General features: G+C 29.8%; 1 protein-coding gene across 3 annotated transcripts in view; it reads left to right on the top strand.

Annotated features, from left to right (window-relative positions):
- The first annotated feature begins 585 nt into the window (after window positions 1–585).
- The window catches only part of LOC111680063 (carnitine O-palmitoyltransferase 1, liver isoform), a 26,804-nt gene continuing 4,688 nt past the window's right edge, over window positions 586–22,701 (top strand). The window contains exons 1-6 of one of the 3 annotated variants that reach the window (XM_023441682.2): window positions 586–964; window positions 20,305–20,517; window positions 20,597–21,334; window positions 21,760–21,959; window positions 22,081–22,419; window positions 22,617–22,682. In XM_023441682.2, coding sequence (XP_023297450.2) covers window positions 20,377–20,517; window positions 20,597–21,334; window positions 21,760–21,959; window positions 22,081–22,419; window positions 22,617–22,682 — 1,484 coding nt within the window. In that variant the 5' untranslated portion in view covers window positions 586–964; window positions 20,305–20,376. Of the gene's footprint in view, window positions 965–12,546; window positions 12,811–20,304; window positions 20,518–20,596; window positions 21,335–21,759; window positions 21,960–22,080; window positions 22,420–22,616; window positions 22,683–22,701 lie in introns of those variants that run through there. The other 2 variants (XM_023441681.2, XM_023441683.2) reach the window with 2 other exon arrangements.

Raw genomic sequence — 22,701 nt, forward strand, 5'->3', positions numbered from 1 at the left:
AATTTACGCATGAACTAAGCCAGGCAGTATACTGTAACCGCGAAATTGCAATAACACCAAGGTGGGGTTTCTCCAAGGTAACATGCCCCCCGAGGGAAAAAACTGCCTGTATGTTTGAATTAAGTATGTAGAATCGGAATTAGCTGAGAACCGGAAAAAGTTAACTTTTTGTACATTTTTTTTTTGTTTTTTAAAAGGTACTTTTTGAATTTTTTGGGTACTTTTTTGTTTTTCAAAAGTTACTCTTTTGAATTTTCCTTAATATTGAATCTATAAACATGAAATTAAGCATATTGAGCCCGAAGTAAGTTATGTAAAAGAAGACTTTTTAGTACTGACAGTTATTTTTTTAACACACCATGATGAAGGGTATATAAGATTCGGCACAGCTGAATATAGAACTCTCACTTGTTTCCTCTTTTTCTTAATATACTACAGAATTTACATCAGATCATTTTAAGAGAACCGAAGCCGATAAAACAGTTTTTTTTTATTTGTTTTTATTTACAAAAATCTCGTTGCGATATTTTCTTTTTTGTTTCCACTTATTCATTCGTTTGTTTACTTTTGTGAAGTGCGGTTGTGTTTTTGTTATTTACGGTTGTTTTTATATATATTTTTTTCATTCGTCAAAGTGTTTTTGTTGCAATTAAACACACACATACACTAAGGAAAATAACTAACAACATTTTAATAACAAAAATAAAAAGTGAATGCAATTAACTAAATAAGACGGGAGAGAGGTGACGCATTAATTATATGTAATTAATAATTTGTTGTTTTTGTTAAAAGCAATAGATAGTTGCTAATAAAAAGTAATACAAAAAGAAAACATAAGTTTTTGTCAACATAATTTTCTGTTTTAAGTGTTTAAACTTGTTATTAGACATCTACTTCTTCTAACATAATTCTAGTAAAAAAAGTGTTATTCCAAATTATCATTTCAACATTTATTTCCTTCAAGGTAAGTTTTATATTAATTATAGTTTATATTTTTAAAATATCTTTACATTTTTTTGTCGTTTCTTACAATTCTCCCTCCATTTTGCTTTCTCTTTTGCTGCATGTTTTACTTAGCATGTGGCATTTTCCTTGATAATCTTCTTTAAGTTTTTTGTTGTTTTTCTTCTTTTTCTATTATCTCAACTTGTTGGTTGTGTAATTTATTTATTTTTTTATTATTGTCTTTTCCTCTTAATATTATTTGTTGTTTTTGTGTTTGTAAAAAGAAAAAAAAATTCAATGACCCTGTTGTGCATTTAATAGTTTTTATTAAGGGGTAAAACAAATCGAACATTTTGAAATTCTTTCTTTTTTTTGGATTACATGGTTATTTTTACATTTGTTAACATGTATTTTTCCTTTTTGCCTACTTACGTGTCAGTAGGAAAGGTCTCTTGTTGGAATTTTTCTCATTAGAATTGTAACCCTTTGATAAAAACATGATCATTAATGAGATAAAGGGCATTAAGAAGTTGAATCAAGTTTACCATGACTTAAGTACACAAATCTGCTAACACAAGCTTCTGTCTGATTGGTAATATTGAAAATGGTTAAGATCGGTACATTATTTCATCTAGCCCCCATACAACTGAACCCACCAATTTAAATTTTGGAAATAATTCAATGAAATTTGGCACATGATAGTTTATGGCACCGTAGACAAAGCCTATTGAAAATGGTTAACATCGGTTCATTATTTCACCTAGCCCTCATACAACTGTACCCCCGAATAGGGCTTTTAAACTTTATAATCAAACTACAGGTCGCAATTTTGGAGATAATTCAATGAAATTTGGCACATGATCGTCTATGATATCGTTTACGAAGCCTGTTGAAAATGATTTACATCGGTCTATTATTTCACCTAGCCCCCATACAACTGAACCCGTCGAATAGAACGTTAAAATTTATAATTATGTTTAATATACTCACATCTCAACAAAAAGCTGCAAAAACCATGTTTTATACTTGTTGACCCTCACGAATTCCATAATAGTCATATGACCCTAGACCCTATAAAAAGGCCCCATCAAAATTTCACATAAAAAGTCCACAAGTTTATTCAACAATAAACGACTTAAGTATGTATATTTGGGGCAAGGTACAATTCAACTAAAATGCTTTATTATGTCAACTAAGTCACATTACATTTTTGTAAAAGGTGTAGGGTATTATAAGGTCGGCGTAGCCCGACTATAATTTCCTACTTGTTTTTTTATTATTTTCTTCTAAAAACTTGTTCTCATTCTTTATGGAAGATTTCTCAAGAAATCTATTAGATCTAAATAGACTCCGTTAACTATATTCTCTTCTCGTATCCTGCTACATAATTTCATTCTACAGTATAGATTTCCTCCATCTATATATTCTTATTTTGAAGATGACGCGATTCATCTATTAGTATATGTTAGATTTAAGTATCAATTTCTTACTTTGGCCGCCTATTATCTATCCTATATCAAAGAAAAATGAACTTTGACATACTTAAAGTTCCTTTACTGCAGAAGATCTCTAACGATTTAAATATCGTATCAGAATATTTCCTAATATGCCGTGAGATTTACAATTATGCATTTCGTTATTTATCTCATGTGGCCTCCGGTAGGTTAGAGGTTAGTCTGGTAGACCGGAGGTGGTGGGTTCGTTTCCCACCCGTGGCACTGGTTGAGGAGCGCACAACAGGCCCGATTGAGGCCTAGGTGCATTTCTTCGGATTTGATGTGTATACATCCCCATTTCAAACTAACTCACTAACTAACTATTTATCTCAAGAATCTCAAATAAAAGGAGTTTTTAGTCTAATAGGTATAATTTTTTTAATATATACATTTATATTTCTTTGTATCTCTTTTCAATTAACACCCACTTCAACGAAAATCAAAATGTATGTTAAAATTATAATTTCAAAACTACCAATAATATTTTTATATACATACTAACAGTTAAATATAAACAGTATCTAAACATCATTATAAACGAGAATTATTAAGTTTATTCATAAATAACTTCAACCTAAATGCGCTCTTTCTTAACGTACATACTTCTCGTGAATAAAACATTTCTCGTTTATATACATTATAATTTTAAGTAGACTTTGGACTTTGGATCTCATCAAAAAACAAAAAGGTAGACAAGAGGAAATAAAATGTAAACAAATCGTCGTACATAAAGTAGTTGTATTGGGGGGACAACAACAAAAAATAAAAACTAAACTCACACATGTACATATAAAAAGTCAAACAGCCGAACTTTAATACAATCTATTTGGGTGACTAGATTTTCGTCAAGTGTACGACGTCTACAGACAAACAGAAATTGGCTTAAGGTCGTTTAAGATTTAAAATGGTAAAAGACTTGGCCATGTCGATTATAAACTACCTTTCATTGAGTTTATTATTATAGTTTTAAAGTTAAAGTTTTTCTTGAAGGTTGTCTAAGAAGTTCTTACTTATATGGACTTGAAATGTTTAGGCCTTTCAATGAGAATGAGTTTTGGAACGCTTCTAATTCATGAAAGATGTAATATGTTAATGAAACAATTGAATATGGCTAAAATCCATTCAATCGTTAAAGATTTAAAATGGTAAAAGACTTGACCATGTCTATTATAAACTACCTTTCTTTGACTTTATTATAGTTTTAAAGTTAAAGTTTTTTTTTTAAGGTTGTCTTAGAAGTTCTTACTTAAGCCGGCTTTACACGATCACTCAAGTAATATGATCTGTCAAAATTTTGTGTAGAAGAGTACGGATGGGATCGTCTAAACGCAATATGTAATGAAACCATCACACATTGAGAGAGAATACAGATGGAAAATTTGCCAGTCGTATGTCTATCTTCATTTTTTGAAATGATTTAAAAAACAAGCCGGTCTCATTAGATCAGGGATGTATTTTTAAAAAAGTTATACAGCTGTTTCTATCGGACTTTTTAATTGTTTTATACCAATCGTCTAAACACAAAGGGCCTTATGCAAAAACGATTATTAAAGTTAACAATGGTTTACTGCACACTTTTTCCATATAAAAACAGGTTTTAACAACCATTGTTAACTTAATAATCGTTTTTGCATAAGGCGGAAAAAATATAAATCATTTATTCTCTTTTTTTTTTGTTATACGGATGGAATTTCATTTTATTTTTTCATTAGTCTTGTCGTATGTAAAGTGTGATCGTCTGAAGGTCCCTTTATAGGGACTAGACATTCTAATCCATGAAAGATGTAATATGTTAATAAACCAATTGAATATTGCTAAAAACCATTGGATTTCAATTAAATATATAAAAATCTCTGTAGGGTTAAACAGGAGAATATGTAGTTTTAAAAGAAACTTAAGAATTTCAACAAATTTCTTACAAGGACAAGCGGAAAACATAAAATTATCAAAGAGAGCAAATTTTACTCAATTAAGATATACCCCTCACTATGCAAATCTCTATATACTATATATATTTTGACATACAGAACAGAAATCTAACTCTCCCACATCATTAAATAACTTTTGTATACTTTCTCTCATTCTCACGATTTTAACTCTTTTAATTTTTAAACTTTTTAATGATTGTATCTCACAAATACAAGATACAATATATATAGTAAATTTTTTTATATTTTCAACTTGTTTACAAACCTCTTGATTTGAAATGATTGTCTTGCATTCAGTTGTATTTTTATATATACTTATGTATATCTTTTTTTTATATTCAATAAAGTTGGACTTTGGTCTTTTAAGTTGTTTAACGATGAGTTGGGAATGTGCTTTAATAGTTTTTTGTGTTTTTTATTATTATTTTTTTCTTCTTATTCCGTGGATACTATTTTTAGTTATTTTTTTTTTACTTCAATTTAGTGTGAAAGTCTTTGAACTAGTTGTGTCTGGATTATACATGTGTACTAAGATATATATAAATATTTCATACATTGTTAAATTGTCTAGAAACTTTAAGGAAAAAATGTTCACAAATTCAAAAACTCGTTTTAACTGAAATTTTTTTTACTATTTAAAATGTTTACAAAATCTTCAAATAATTTATTGTATCATATCTATATAAAATTTAAAGCTGTTTTATATGAAAGAAGATCCTTAGATCTTTACAAGCGCTTCGTCTTTATAAAAAAAAAGTAAAATTAAATTCCATCCGAATAACAAAAAAAAAAAAAAAACGAGAATAAAAATCGTATGATTTTGTGTTTTTTACACGATTGGTATAAAACAATAACAAATTAAGATGGAAACAGCTGTTTCACTTTTTTGTATATGTTTTAGACGATCCCACCCGTACACTTCTACACAAAATTTTGTTCTTTATACGGGTCATCGTTCTCAGAATGTCCTTTACTTAAAAAATTTCGTGATCTGTTAGGATATCTATTATTTAACGTAGCACTGTTTTTTTTTCCACTAATCGATTTGAATTTTTCTACTCCACGGGATGACAAAGTTTTAGAGATGTTTCAGGTCAACCTTTTAACTTTTAAAATTGTCTGGAAGGAAGTAACGATACATTACTAAAATTTTAACACCATATACAATTGTTCAATTCACAATCGTAACATAGAAAGAGAGAGTAACATGCCAAGAGAGCAATCTAAGTAATGTACTGGTGAGTTTCTGGCCAAATAGGAGCTGTAAAACACTTAGAAGATAAATTGCTTCACAATGAGAATATCAGTCAGTCATTTTACATAAATGCTGGAGTTAAACAATCATGTCCGCTATATGACACCTCCGGTAGGTTAGTGGTTAGTATTCTAGTCTGGTAGACCTTCCCATGCAATATAAGTGGTCCTACCAATCATTCTATTATTCCAATTTATTGTAAAGGATTATCTCGGAAATGTTTTCGATTACAGAATAATTCAGCTTAACTTTCCCAAGCTTTATAGGTAGCTCTTTCATTGACGAGTGGCCTGTACCTATATTATGCAGAGCTTGCGATTGAAAGAGTATTTGGTTATGCTCTCTTACAGACCAATACGGCGTTAGATTTCACCTGATCACCTTGCCACCTGATATCACTCTTATTGTCTCCTAGCTGTCAGCGGATATATTAAAATCAGTTGGCACCATATTCAATTCAATCCATTTGTCACATTTCGTAATGATCCATTTTGTCTGCCAGTTTAAAGCAAGTGCATAGCGAAACTAATAAGGTGAAGTCATTTCAACAGCTGATTGTTTTTTTTTGTCCACGGAAATTTAGCCCGAAGCTGTCAAACTCCATATAAAAAAATTTTTCTCAAACCCGACGCTATCAAACTACATATATAAAAAACTTTATGAATTCGCCGCAAAATGAAATGACTTCACATTGTAGTCTATTCGCCTTGAGCAAGTGTTTGTTCTTATGTTCCACTTGACCACAATCTATCTGGGTCCAATATCCAACAGTTCTCTGGAATATATATTTGGGGATTTGTCTGTTGCTTTGTCGTTTCTATTTATGTATGTGGTATTTCCATTTTAGTTTTTGATTAAAGATTTAAACCTGACGGTCACTAATATCGTCCGAGGTTCAATATCCCAACAAAGTAGTACTCCCAACTTCGTTACTTATCCTACAACTGGATCTTAAACAGTGTTCGAGATTTTACAGTTCAAAATTAGCAAATTTTCAAAAACACAATCGCACACTTTAAATTTCTGCCACCATTATTTTAAATTAAAAAAAAATAACAACAACAAATTTTTAATTGAAATCTAGCTCAATATAAATGCCTCATGATTATATAAAAAGATTCTAGACTACGTTATCAATATTCAAGCGAATAATTTTGCGTCATACGTAATACAAAAACTTGGCAATAAATTTTTGCAAAAAAAAAGAAAAAAAACTTAATCACTTTAATTAAAAAGAATTTAATCATTTCGATTAATATAATTATTTTTACTGGAACCCTTTATAGGGGGGACCAAGTACATGAATGGAATCGTAAAGGAAATGCAAATAAAATTGAACAATTACAAAAGTCAAAGATTAAAAACAATGAACCACTACGATCGTACTAAGTATGTGTTTATTATTATACAGTTAAATCGAAAGCTAATTAAAAGCGATAACTGGCAAAGCGAATTGTTAGACGCATATAATTGGTGTGCAAAAAAAAAAAACAATCATAAAATGTATTGATTAAAAATGGCCATGTGTGGTTAATGCTTTACTATGTACATACATACATATGTATTCCATACTATCAGTATGATAAGGAATAATTGTGTGTGGGACATTTTTTGCGAATTATTTTTGTTTTAATGACGCTAAACAAAATATCTTTGTAAACTAGAGTACAAGAATAAAAAGCATTGTTTTTGTCCAGTCTGACTGATAATATATGTACATACATCTATATTTATGCCCCACACATGAATAATCAATATAATTTAATAAGAATACATGTGTTAATTAAGTTAAAATGTAGCAAAATAATCTAATTTCAAATTTAAAAGCTAAACTTTAAAAATTGTTTTCTATTACATTCCAGAATAGTTGTATTAAAAGTTTTCAGATCTTTAAACTTGTGACATTTTTTTCCATAATCTGAGCAATATGTATATCTTTGAGTACACATGTAAATGACTCTTATTAGCTATGCTTTCTGACTTTTTGATTTACCTATACATATTATAAACATATATATTTATGTAAAAGTAAATATTTTATCAAATCAAATTTTATTGTTCTTAATTAAAGTGTTTGATAAAATGATAGACATGTTGTAAAACCAAACAGTGATTGATCATATTCACCATCTATGTGCCTACAGGTTGACAAGAGATACATACTACATATCTATAACAGATAACGGGGTTTATATTTTATGGAAAAAAACTATGTGCATTAAGTTTTTGGTCAAAATTCCTTTTCGGTACTATTTACAAAAAAAAAAAAAAAAACAAAAAATACAGTCGGACAAGGCCAACTATGACTAGACCAGATGAGACAAGACTAGATTATACTAGACTATAGACCAGACTAAAACAATGACTTGACTAAAGACAAGACTATAGCCTTAGCTATAGACTAGACTATAGGCTAGATTATAGACAAAACTAAACTATAGACTAGACTATAGACTACATTATAAACTAGACTATAGACTAGACTATGGACTATACTATAGACTAGACTATAGACTAGACTATAGACTAGACTATAGACTAGACTATAGACTAGACTATAGACTAGACTATAGACTAGACTATAGACTAGACTATAGACTAGACTATAGACTAGACTATAGACTAGACTATAGACTAGACTATAGACTAGACCATAGACTAGAATATAGAAATATAGCATACTTGTATTTTGTATGCTATATTTCTCTTCGCACTGTACGTATTTATTGAAGTGTTTTCTATTATTATTATTATCTAAACAAACGTAACTATTTAATTAACTAAACCAACGAACATAAGAGTTCAAAGTTCTGTAATAATAAGTTTTACGCTACTTATGTATGTATGTATATTAGGGATAGTCTAAAGCCAGTACATACCCCCGTAAGTAGTATCAATAATATACTCCTTCATAGACTAGTTCATATATTAGACAATAGACTGAACCAAAGACTACCCATAGATCAAACTATAGACTTCTCCTTAGACTATTCAATAGACTGATCATAAACTAAAACATAGACCTAGACTAATCAATAGATTTGTTCATGGCCAATATGGTAACAGTAAAACTTTCTTTATATATTTCATCATTAACAGAATAGATCATAGACTAAGTATGTAATTGAACAGTCCATAGATTAGTTTATACACTACGTCATATACAAGTCATTAGACTTCTTAATAGACTAGTCAATAAGTAAGTCCCTAGACTAATACATAGTCTAGTCACTAGACAATTCCATTGACTAGTTCATGAAATACTTAGTAGACTATTCCATGGATTAGTACATAGTCTAGTCAATAGACTTATTTCATGGACTAGTCCATAGTCTAGTCAATAAACAAATCCATATATAACTCATGGTCTAGTCAATAGGAAAGATTTTGGTAAAAATTAAAACTTCTGATTTTGATTAGTTAATACGCTACTTCCTACACAAGTTTTTAGACTACTTAATAGACTAGTCAATATGCTAGTCACTATTCCATAGACTAGTCTTTAGACATTTTTATAGACTTGTTTCTAGACAATTCCATAGACTAGTCTGTAAACTATTTAGAAACAGTTAGAGAAACAGACACAACGAGATATAAACTACTTATTCAGATTTTTTTTAAAACACAAAAATCTTCTTATCACAATTAATACAAACATTAATTAAGTAAAAATTGTGATTATCCCTAATATTTTTTTTCGATTATTGATTGATAGACGAAAAATTAAAAAAGAATAACAGATAAAAACTTGTTTTTTACTTTTGGAGGACAATACCGATGGGTGTGTAAACAACAACATTTTATCAACAGGTTTTTTTTTTGAAATGCAGTTTATTTTTGTCGCATTTATTACATACTTAAACAATTACAGACTGTTTGTAAAAACCCCAGTATACATTTTTAGAGACTAGTTTTTTTTTCAAGACGTTGACCAAGTTATGTGAGTTTAGAAGCGTTAGATATATGTACATATATATGCATGTACATACCACAATTCTCTTGTGAAAATATTAAGAAAATCATTTTTGCATGATATAAATACCCAGCAGTTCGACAAAGAGTCAATGCATACGCAAAAGACAGTAATTTCCACTAATAGTTACCCACCTGGATAATCGTAATTCGTATGTTTTGGGTCATTCGTCACAAATGTACCCTTTGTAATGAAGACAGTCATCACTTTAGTGTCCTCTTTGTAAGCGGGAGCGGAGACAGTCGTCTCTTTACTGTCCTCAAGTAACCTAGAGATTATACTCTTAAAAGTTGTTTTATTTCGAGAATAAAGACAGTAGTCACTTTAGTGTCCCATTTGTTAGCGAGAGCGGAGGCAATCGTCTCTTTACTGTCTTTTTATAGGGTGTGACGATTGACATCCTCGTAGGACAAGCCCATGTTAGAATGATCGGTCACCTGGATAGTCAGGTGGCTAGTGGCCACCACAAATGGTAGGTTAAGTGGTCAGTTCGGAACTGTCCCGTCGAACTGCTGGGTATATTTTAAACAAATGAGTAAATTACGCATAAATGTCAAACGTCTTAATAAAACTCTCTATCAAAAATCAATGCCTGTAATTTTTAACCTAAAATTTGGCTTTTTTCTTTAGACATAAAACAAAGTTATCAAGTTCAAGACATAGAATTTATACGATTTAATTAAAAGGTATTTGTACCAAATTTATCAGAAAATAGTCAGTATTTCTACAACTCAAGAAAAACTCTCTTAATGATGCCACTCTTTTAATGACCCCTTGTGAACGCATTGAAGCGATAAGAAAGAAAAATGTGAACAAGAAATTACAAAATGACAAATACAATATTTGTTGGTGGTTTGTGCCCTTTCATAGTGGGTCTGTATTTACATCTGTGACCGTTAATCACTTGCTTTTCATTGCATTACTCTACTTTTGGTAATTTTACCTTTAAATATTATCTCTCCCAAGATAATTTTGTTTTGAACCCACCATCAAAACATAGGGCTTATATCATTTGATCATTGCGTTTGTAACATCGAATGCAGAAAACATATTTCAGGAGAGTCGAAAGAAGCATATAAGTGTATCAGTTCTTCTGATCTGATCTTCTTACTATTTACACGACTTATATCAGATCGAAAATGGAATACAACTCTCATGTATGGTCCAGAGCTTCGAAGTCTATTTTTGAGCTACTTATCGGCAACAGTGGGGTCTTTAACTCGAGGGATGAGAATTAGGTAGTAAAGTTGTTAGTTGGTCATTCGGTTGGTAAGTTAGTTAGTTAGTCAGTTAGATAGTTAGTTAATTAGTTAGTTAGTTAGTTAGTTAGTTAGTTAGTTAGTTAGTTAGTTAGTTAGTTAGTTAGTTAGTTAGTTAGTTAGTTAGTTAGTTATTTATTTAGTTAGTTAGTTATTTAGTTAGTTATTTAGTTAGTTATTTAGTTAGTTAGTTATTTAGTTTGTTAAACATTTAGTTAGTTAGTTATAAAATAGGGAGTATGTTGTATCAGATCCGAAAAAAATACACCAAAGCTACAATCGGGCCTGTTGAAAGCTCCTTTTACAAAAGTCTCCATTGGAAATGCAACCCACATCGTCCGGTTTAAGATATAAGAACATTTTTAATTAACCCACCGGACTCACCCAAAGTGGTATTTTGGTCCATAATAGATTTACTAATAAAATGTCATACATATAGTGACGTCTTCCGCAGTACACAAATATCGAGAGCTTAACGAGTGCGCCTGTCTTGATGACCTAATTTCACGATGGTGTTTTTCATCCACTGGGTAGACTTGACAACGGTGTACCATCGCCCTGAATCCTTCAATGCAAAACTCAGGTGGCAATTTTTGTACATGGATATGCCATGTACAAGCACTTTGCTGAAGTACTCAAGCAATCTAATCTCTTGCCACAGTAGCTCCGTTGCAAAATGACAGGCAGCATAGGCTCAAGCCCAATGCACAGCCGGGCAAGGAAAAAGCAATCACTGGTCTGAAGTCAATAGAAGGGGAGACAAACTTCAAAATTAGGTGAAATCGATCTTTCGAATATACCGGAAGATGACCACCCTTATGATGCCATGAAAGATTGCATTATTTAAAACACAATCTCCATCATCTAATGACCCATTCCGGTGCATTCCTTAACCTCCACACTACTGAGATGGCTCTGTTGTTTTGGCAACAGCACCTAGAGACATATTTGGTAGGCCGAAATACCCAACAAAATGGATCATGAACCGATCAATGTAACAAAGGAAGTAGGAATTTCCCAAGTCAATTAATTCCAATAATTGCCCATACAAATAGTCGCGCAGCATGTATCAATATATCCTGTTGAGATGGCAACAGCACCGGTCTCGCCAAGGTAACATGCCCCCGGGGGGAACTTTCACAGTACAATAACATTTAGGACGCGATTTATGTCAGTCTACATAGATAGAACTTGATATACTCAACAGCCAAAAAATATAGGACTCTTACATAATTTGTCATTTCATTTGTAAGGCATCAACAATTATGTCTTGAACCTACGAAGTGTAAATTCTCTGGGTCTTTATATGATTCATGTCAATAAATCTACAAATATTGTAATATTAAGAGAAATTTATTTAAAATTTATTAAAAAGTTATCACTTTCTTTAAACCATTACTGATCGAAGTAACTCTTTCGAAAGTCCAACTGATGATCACATTATAAAGTTTTTATGGAGGGTATATACGATTCGACCTGGCCGAATATAAACGCTCTTACTTTTTTCTTTTTTATATTATAGAAGAAAATAAAGAAATACAAATAAAAACGTCTAGTGCGACCGACTGGTGGCAATCATCTCAATATAATAAATACAAACAACGAATGAATGAGTACAAATAATACAGTTAAAGGCAAACGAATATTATGGGGGGCTTAATTAGACCTCCACCACAGACATTCAAGTCAGTTAGACGTTGACTTGCTAACGATCAGCAAGATTTTTAGCGGCAAGAAAACTGTGTTAATAAATAAAAAACGAATACTGTGTATAAAAAATATATATTTTTTTTTTGAAAAGAAAATAATTTCGTCGTAAAATTAAAATAGAAAACAAACAAAAAAAAAGAAAATAAAAACAATAAAAAGTGTATGAAAATAATTAGGAAAAACAACTTTGTACATAAATATAAAAAGAGATTTCTTTAAAAAAAATATATTTATTGCAATAGAGGTTAGTTTTTTGGGAGTTTAATTAATTATATATAATTTAGAAAAGTTAAGACTTAACATCAAAACTTGGTAACTAAGTTATAATTATTACAGTTAAGTTTAGTTTTTTTTTTTAATTTAATTAATTATAAAACTTAAAAAACATAATTATTTTTTTTTATTAAAAAAACTTGACCCATATTTTTTATTTAAAAAAAAAAGCATTATAAAAACAAACATAATTTTTCTGCTATTTTTATCAACAAAACAAATTTTATTTGCCAAAAAATGTTTTTAATTAAAATTGGACTTTGGACCTCTAACGTCGCGCAAAAAAAAACAATAACAACATAAATACTTTGAATGTATTAAATATAAAAAAACAATAACAATAAATTATTAAAAACCTTTTATTTTGTTTCTTTCTAACTACCACAAATTACAAATACAATAATATACATTATAAAATCTGATTAAAACAACTATACACTCTCTTTTGATTTCTATTTCAGATTTCAATATTATTCTCAGAGAGTAGCACCTACGTACGATATTTTGTATTTTATGAGATGTTTGTTGTGTTTTCTTGTTTTTTTTTTAAATATTTATCTTTTGAATAGTTTTCTTCATTTTTAACTGCATATTTGTTTAAATGTTGTGCAACATGTTTACAAAAAATAACAGTAGATATGTGATAGCAACATACATATTCCTAATCTTTATAGTATCATACATACATACTACTATTAATAGTACCAACAATAACAAAATAAACCGGTTAAAACAACAATAACTGACGAAAAATGTAGGTCAATATGTTTGTCAAGTTAGACCTGCATCTATTAAATGTAAATTGATCGATTTTTTTTTAAACAAAGATTAGGAAAATTTTCAAAACATATGTTTTTAGTTTTTGAAAATTTTGATAGAAAATTTCCATAAAAATGTAAATAAAATATTTGATTTTATTTACATTTTCAGTGCAACCTCGAAGGTTTTGATTTAAAAGTTTTAGATTTTTCGTTCTATGGATCAACTAGTTTATGGATTATTCAGTAGTTAAGTCTATTGATTAGTAATTGACATAGACTAGTCTTTGAACTATTCTATAGACTAGTCTTTGAACTATTCTATAGACTAGTCTTTGCACTTTTCCATAGACTATTCCTTGAACTATTCTATAGACTAGTCTTTGAACTATTCTATAGACTAGTCTTTGGACTATTCTATAGACTAGTCTTTGGACTATTCTATAGACTAGTCTTTGGACTATTCTATTGAATAGTCTTTGGACTATTCTATAGACTAGTCTTTGGACTATTCTATAGACTAGTCTTTGGACTATTCTATAGACTAGTCTTTAGACTATTCTATAGACTAGTCTTTGGACTATTCTATAGACTAGTCTTTGGACTATTCTATAGACTAGTCTTTGGGCTATTCTATAGACTAGTCTTTGAACTATTCTACAGACTAGTCTTTGAACTATTCTATAGACTAGTCTTTGGACAATTCTATAGACTAGTCTTTGGACTATTCTATAGACTAGTCTTTGGACTATTCTATAGACTAGTCTTTGGACTATTCTATAGACTAGTCTTTAGACTATTCTATACACTAGTCTTTGGACTATTCTATACACTAGTCTTTGGACTATTCTATAGACTAGTCTTTGGACTGTTCTATAGACTAGTCTTTGGACTATTCTATAGACTAGTCTTTGGACTATTCTATAGACTAGTCTTTGGACTATTCTATAGACTAGTCTTTGGACTATTCTATAGACTAGTCTTTAGACTATTCTATACACTAGTCTTTGGACTATTCTATAGACTAGTCTTTGGACTCTTTTATAGAATAGTCTTTAGACTATTCTATAGACTAGTCTTTAGACTATTCTATAGACTAGTCTTTGGACTATTCTATAGACTAGTCTTTGGACTATTCTATAGACTAGTCTTTGGACTATTCTATAGACTAGTCTTTGGACTATTCTATAGACTAGTCTTTGGACTATTCTATAGACTAGTCTTTGGACTATTCTATAGACTAGTCTTTGGACTATTCTATAGACTAGTCTTTGGACTATTCTATTGAATAGTCTTTGGACTATTCTATAGACTAGTCTTTGGACTATTCTATAGACTAGTCTTTGGACTATTCTATAGACTAGTCTTTGGACTATTCTATAGACTAGTCTTTGAACTATTCTACAGACTAGTCTTTGAACTATTCTATAGACTAGTCTTTGGACAATACTATAGACTAGTCTTTGGACTATTCTATAGACTAGTCTTTGGACTATTCTATAGACTAGTCTTTGGACTATTCTATAGACTAGTCTTTAGACTATTCTATAGACTAGTCTTTGGACTATTCTATACACTAGTCTTTGGACTATTCTATAGACTAGTCTTTGGACTGTTCTATAGACTAGTCTTTGGACTATTCTAAAGACTAGTCTTTGGACTATTCTATAGACTAGTCTTTGGACTATTCCATAGACTAGTCTTTAGACTATTCTATACACTAGTCTTTGAACTATTCTATAGACTAGTCTTTGGACTCTTTTATAGAATAGTCTTTAGACTATTCTATAGACTAGTCTTTAGACTATTCTATAGACTAGTCTTTAGACTATTCTATAGACTAGTATTTAGACTATTCTATAGACTAGTCTTTAGACTATTCTATAGACTAGTCTTTAGACTACTCTATAGACTAGTCTTTAGACTATTCTATAGACTAGTCTTTAGACTATTCTATAGACTAGTCTTTAAACTATTCTATAGACTATTCTATATTCTATAGACTAGTCTTTAGACTATTCTATAGACTAGTATTTAGACTATTCTATAGACTAGTCTTTAGACTATTCTATAGACTAGTCTTTAGACTACTCTATATACTAGTCTTTAGACTATTCTATAGACTAGTCTTTAGACTATTCTATAAACTAGTCTTTAGACTATTCTATAGACTAGTCTTTAAACTATTCTATAGACTATTCTATATACTAGTCTTTGGACTATTCTATAGCTTACCACTTTTGTTCATATTGTCTCTTTGTTTACCAACTAGTCTAATAGCTAGTCTCTGGATTAACCTAGTGACTTCCTATCGACAAGTCTATTGACTAGTATTTAGAGAAAAATGTTTTATTAAACCACTATATCTCATCAGGTACATTTATGAACTGTAAGGTGGACACGATTAACAAGTCGACAATGAATTTTAAGAACATCCATACAGAGTATTCAAAATATCCATTAAATATTACTTATTAATTGATCGCTAAGAATGTCAGCCATTTCTTTACCACAATCGATTTAGTTTAAACGCTTGCCTGAGCCAAATTGCAGCTCTGTTATATGCTATACATATATATCTTATCTGAAGAATAATATTTTTTGTCACTCTTGTTCTATCCCTTAAGTATCTTCTGTGTATACAAATTGGTCTTATAAGTTAAGATCACGAAACCAAAATAACTGCGAAAAGATGTCCATGATGTAAAATCATTTTGTTCATCTCTGATCAGCATGACCGCATGGTCTGTATAGCCAACAGTTTTAATATGTTTAAGTAAATATCATATTTAAACATTTTGAATTTTCTCCATCGATTATAATGTGGGATAAAAATATAAATACACTTTGAAACGGTTTAAACATCTTAAACGTGCAAAGTCCAAACATTTTATCGCATAAATTAATTTGCAACAAAAACAATGTTGAAAAATTTTGCACAAATATTAGACGCAATAAGTTTGGCTAACATAGAATACTATTAGAATATAAAATATATGCTACAATACATACATATGGAATCTATTATCTTACTATAAAATGTCAACTTTTCTCGAAACTATGTTTTCTTGATACATACATATAAAAGACTTTGCCCGAAATCTGTCAAAATTAGAAGCAGCAAACATCAAGAAACTTTTTCGCGTTTTTAGTATGAGTCCGCTTTACGCTGAAATAAGGTCAATTTTTGATATTTACTGAAAAAAATTAATTATTTCTATAAAATTATTATTTTAGACTTGTATACTAAACAATTTTTAATAAACTTTTTTTTCAGTTCTAAAATTAATTTTAATTAATACATAATCATAATCTAAATCACCTTTTGTTTGGAAAACAAACTGGATTTATAATTAAAAATATTTAATTAAACAATTCGTATTAATGATTTAAATTCAATTGAACAAATTTATACAAATCAAAATAATATTATACAATTGCTATAATATAGCTTTTTTACTAAAAGAGTGGCATAACTCCAAAAACAGAAAGTTTCAAATAACAATTTCTTAAATAACTTTTCAACGAATTATGTGATTAATCAAGCAGACTTCCAGCAGAGCATTTACAAAGGATAGTAAAATTGAACCATGATCAAAATTATTTCTAAACAGTTTAGGAGCGATATTATAAAAATTGCATCTAGTTCTTTCTCCTCCTTCGAAATAAGATCGTAATACTTTGGATTTTATGTTTTATCGGAACATAAATTAGTTTTACGACCAGATGTCTTATTCTCTCACACCGAATACCTATACATTTTTAAAAATAGATAAATATGAATGAAAAATTTAGATCTCCGTATTTTTTAAATAGTAAGTTTAAAAAAATCTAATTTTGAGTTAGGTCAGTCTTGTAGTAAGTTAGTGATACGTATGTATTTATGTATTCTGAATTTGCTTTGTTTAAACAATTGTCGTATTAATTGTTTACAAATTGTTGTCATCAAGCTACAGTAATACCACGATGTGTGTTTAAAATGTTTACGGAAATGGAATGGTAACACACATCAGTCTGTGCAACCATTATGTACACTATGTGAAAGATTAGACTATAGACTAGAATTAGACTAGACAACATACTAGACAATAGAATAGACTAGACTAAAGACTAGACTATAGACTAGACTATAGACTAGACAATAGACTAGACTATAGACTAGACTATAGACTAGACTATAGACTAGACTATAGACTAGACTATAGACTAGACTATAGACTAGACTATAGAATAGACTATAGACTAGACTATAGACTAGACTATAGAATAGACTATAGACTAGACTATAGACTAGACTATAGACTAGACTATAGACTAGACTATAGACTAGACTATAGACTAGAATATAGACTATAGACTAGACTATAGACTAGACTATAGACTAGACTATAGACTGGACTATAGACTAGACTATAGACTAGACTGTAGACTAGGCTGTAGACTAGACTGTAGACTAGACTATAGACTAGACTATAGACTAGACTATAGACTAGACTATAGACTAGACTATAGACTAGATTATAGACTAGACTATAGACTAGACTATAGACTAGACTATATACTAGGCTATATACTAGACTATAGACTAGACTATATACTAGACTATAGACTAGACTATATACTAGACTATAGACTATACTATAGACTAGAATATAGACTAAATTATGTTACTACACATGTATGTATGTATGTATATCTACATTAAATATATTTACATACATACTTGTAAATATTCTAAATACAAATAATGGCGTAGCATAATCGACAACGTCATTTGTTTACAATAATTATTTATTTAATTGTTTTTGTTTTTTTTTCGTAGAGGTTTCTATTATGTTTTAAACTATTAATGAATGTCTCTTTTTCAGATTACTATTTTCAATGTTTTTCTTTTCTATGATTATTTAGCAGTCATAGTAGATGGTTTAAATTTGTATTTTTGCTTTTCGTAGTATTTGTTCATTCAAAACAAAAATAAACAAAAGAAACTTATAAAAAATACAATTTAATTTTATCAAGGCAATTTTGTGTAAAATAGTAAACAAATAAAATAATATTTTAACTTCTGCAACCACAACGTATTTTTACCTTTTTTTATTATCTAGAATATTATTTACAATTATTGTTTTTGTTTGGTATTATTTGTTATTATTTATGTAATATAATAACACTAATATAACAAAAAAAAAAAAAAAAACTAGTAAACATTTGTAAATTTTTATTGTATACACTTGCATTTTTTTCATACAATTTTATTTTTTCATTCAATTGAATTTTAAGTATTTCGAACAAAGTTCATTTTATTATTGTTATTTAACAATTATTATTTTTTTTCAAATACCTAATTTGTTATCAATTTATTATAATAAACTTTTTTGATTTAAACTAAACTTTTTTTAAATTCTAATAAAGTTGATAATTGACTGAATTATTACGAAATTGATTTTTAACTTGTACTAATCAATTTATGAAAAAATATAATAAAAATACAATTTAGTAGGGATTTCAATTGTAAACCTCAGGCCCCCGGGGGCATGTACTTTGGTGAAGCCTCCACCTTGGTGTTATTGCAATCTCGAGGTAAAAGGAGGTGACCTCTAGTCTGGCCGGTCTAGCGGTTACGTCTCTTGGTGCTGTTGCCGAATCAAGAGAGGCCATCCAATGGTCAGAGATTAGATAGCTCGCATACTTCAGCAAAGTGCTTGTGCATGGACCGGTCAAAGCCTATGTACAAAAATTACCACCTGAGTTCTTCATTGAAGGATAAAGGGGCGATGGTAGACCGTTCTCAAGTCTACCCAGTGGATGAAAAAGACCACCGTGAAATAAGGCCGTCAGGGCAGGTGTTCACGTTAAAACTCTCGACATTCATGTAAATATCAGGCACGGAAACTTAGCTTTTTGAAATAGTACAAAATTTTCCTAAATTAAAACTAAATTTTTAAAAAACTAAATTACAAAAATTTCCTAAAAACTAAATTTTTAAAAGTACTAAATTACTTTACGATTTTTAAACATCTATTGACTAAGAACTATTCTATTAATTTGTCTATGGACTTGTCTACTAATTTATCTATTTTGACTAGTATATTAAATAACTTATGGACTACTAAATGGATTAGACTTTGAACTAGTCGATTGACTACTAACTAGTCTATGGATAAGTCTATCACTTTGACTATAGACTAGTTTTTCTACTATAGATCTCTAGTGTGAAGATGTCGAAGATGTTGCGCGATAGACTGTAGAGAAATCAAAGAAGAATTTGATCAAAATATCTTCGGAAATTTGTAATATATAAAGGACCAATTAAAGAAATAAAAATTTAAACATTAAATAACTAAAATTTAATAATAGCAGTATTCCAGACATTTTGGGAAACTACTCTAGATTAACATTATCAATCAAGTTTTAGCAGACATTTTTTTCTGTTTACGTCTGAATAAAACAACCTAAATAAGTATTTTATCTATCATAAACTTTGGTTGTCTAAATAATTTTCTAGGTCTTATGACAATAATTTCTTAGCGGCTATATAATGACATTTGATAATGAACTTAAATACCAGACCAATTACTGTGGGTATTTAAAGCTCATTCATATAACATTTGCTATAAAAATAAGGTCCTAATTAAGATTAATATCTATTTATTTAGTATTTTCCATAAAAAATATATAATAAATTGTAGTTTCTTATTTTTTTATAGAATTTTGTATATAAAAATTATTCAAATATTGAAATAATTTCCTGTATACGTGCGTAATTGTGGGCCCTAAATATGGCTGAAGCCCATCAAGCCGTAGCCTTTTCATTTGCCATTACCCATGAAGGGTTCGATATCAACTATGATCAAGAAGTTCTTAATTTAGTATGGAACTCTGGTATTAGATCATGGAAGAAACGTTTAGCCAGAGCCAGGGTAAGTTTTTTTTTTGTTACACATTATAACAATCAACTATAAATTGTAATTTAAAATTTAATTTCGTATTTTTTTTTAGAACGGTATACGCAATGGCGTTTATCCCGCACACATACACAGTCTTTGGCTTATAACGGCCATAGCGCTGGGTTTACATTTTGCCGGCATGAATGCGCCGTTTAATATAATAAATCGTGTTCTAGTGCATTTACCAGCGAATACAATAAATTGGCAAATAACCGCCTGTTTTCTGGCCTCATTAATTGTTTGGCTAAGTATTTGTATGACAATGCGTTACACTCTAAAATTATTGCTTATGTATAAGGGTTGGATGTATGAATCTCGAGCGCCGGGTAGTAAAATATCTTTGCGCACTAAACTTTGGGCTGGTGCCGTTAAGGTATTTTCTAGTTGGAATAAACCCGGTTTATATAGTTTTCAAGGTTCTCTACCCAGACTGCCTTTGCCGTCGGTACATGAAACTATGCAACGTTATTTGAGATCAGCACGTCCTCTTTTGGATGATGAGAATTATGCACGTATGGAACGTTTGGCTAATGAATTTGAAAATACTATTGGCAAGAAATTACAATGGTATTTAGTATTGAAAAGTTGGTGGTCTACTAATTATGTTTCTGATTGGTGGGAGGAATATGTTTACCTACGTGGTCGTTCCCCTTTGATGATTAACAGTAATTTCTATGGTACCGATGCTATCTTCATGGAGTTGACTAAAAATCAAGCGGCTCGAGCAGCTAATATCGTTTATTTGTTGTTGTCATTTAGACGTGCTATAGAAAGACAAGAATTGCAACCGGTAAGTTTATAGATAGATAGATAGATAGATAGATAGATAGATAGATAGATAGATAGATAGATAGATAGATAGATAGATAGATAGATAGATAGATAGATAGATAGATAGATAGATAGATAGATAGATAGATAGATAGATAGATAGATAGATAGATAGATAGATAGATAGATAGATAGATAGATAGATAGATAGATAGATAGATAGATAGATAGATCGATAAATAGATAGATAGATAGATAGATAGATAGATAGATAGAGATAGATAGATAGATAGATAGATAGATAGATAGATAGATAGATAGATAGATAGATAGATAGATAGATAGATAGATAGATAGATAAATAAATAGATAAATAGATAAATAATATATTTATTTTGTGGATGAATCTTAAAAACTAATTAAAAGTTGCACTTTTTATTTTAGATTATGGTTCAAGGTATGATTCCTTTGTGCTCGTGGCAATATGAACGTACTTTCAATACTGTAAGAGTACCTGGTCTAGAAAGCGATCGTATTGTGCACTATAAGGACTCAAATCATATTGTGGTTCTACACAAAGGCTGCTATTACAAAGTATTAATCTACTACAAAGGACGTCAATTGAGACCTTGCGAAATTCAAATGTAAGCTCGAGAAAAAAAATATACATATATAAAAAATATATCCTTATTTTAGAAAACAAATATATTTTTACTAAAAATCAGATTTTTCAATAAAAATTTTAAACATTTTTCTAATTTCCAGACAAATGGAAGAGATCCTTAATTCCAAAGCAACACCATTGCCAGGTGAAGAACATTTAGCTGCTTTGACCGCTTGGAATCGTTCAAAATGGGCCGAGGCTCGTAATACCTATTTTTCACGTGGTGTTAATCGTGTTTCATTAAATACCGTTGAATCAGCTGCATTCGTATTATCATTAGATGAAGTTCCATATGAATTTGATTTGACACGTCCCGAACTATTGGATAACTTTGGTAAAACTTTGCTACATGGCAATGGTTATAATCGTTGGTTCGATAAGAGTTTTACCGTGTGTGTGGGTACTAATGGACGTGTTGGTTTCAATGCTGAGCATACTTGGTAAGTTGAAAATTTTCTTTAGAAAAAAAAGAATATGAAATAACTTTTTTCTATAAACTAAATATTGGTTTAATTTTAATTTTCGCTAAGAAAAATTAAATAATGAGAAAATAATTTTAAAACTATTCTGCAAAATAATTATTATTTGAAAATGATAATAATGAATACTTTTTTTGATAATAAATAAATAAAAAAAGGGCCGATGCTGCTGTTGCTTCTCACATGTGGGAAAATCTTATTGTGGATGATTTAGACACCGATGGGTAAAGTTTTTTTCTGTTT

This window comes from Lucilia cuprina, chromosome 6 (assembly GCF_022045245.1).
Source record: "Lucilia cuprina isolate Lc7/37 chromosome 6, ASM2204524v1, whole genome shotgun sequence".
In the NCBI taxonomy this organism is placed as follows: domain Eukaryota; kingdom Metazoa; phylum Arthropoda; class Insecta; order Diptera; family Calliphoridae; genus Lucilia; species Lucilia cuprina.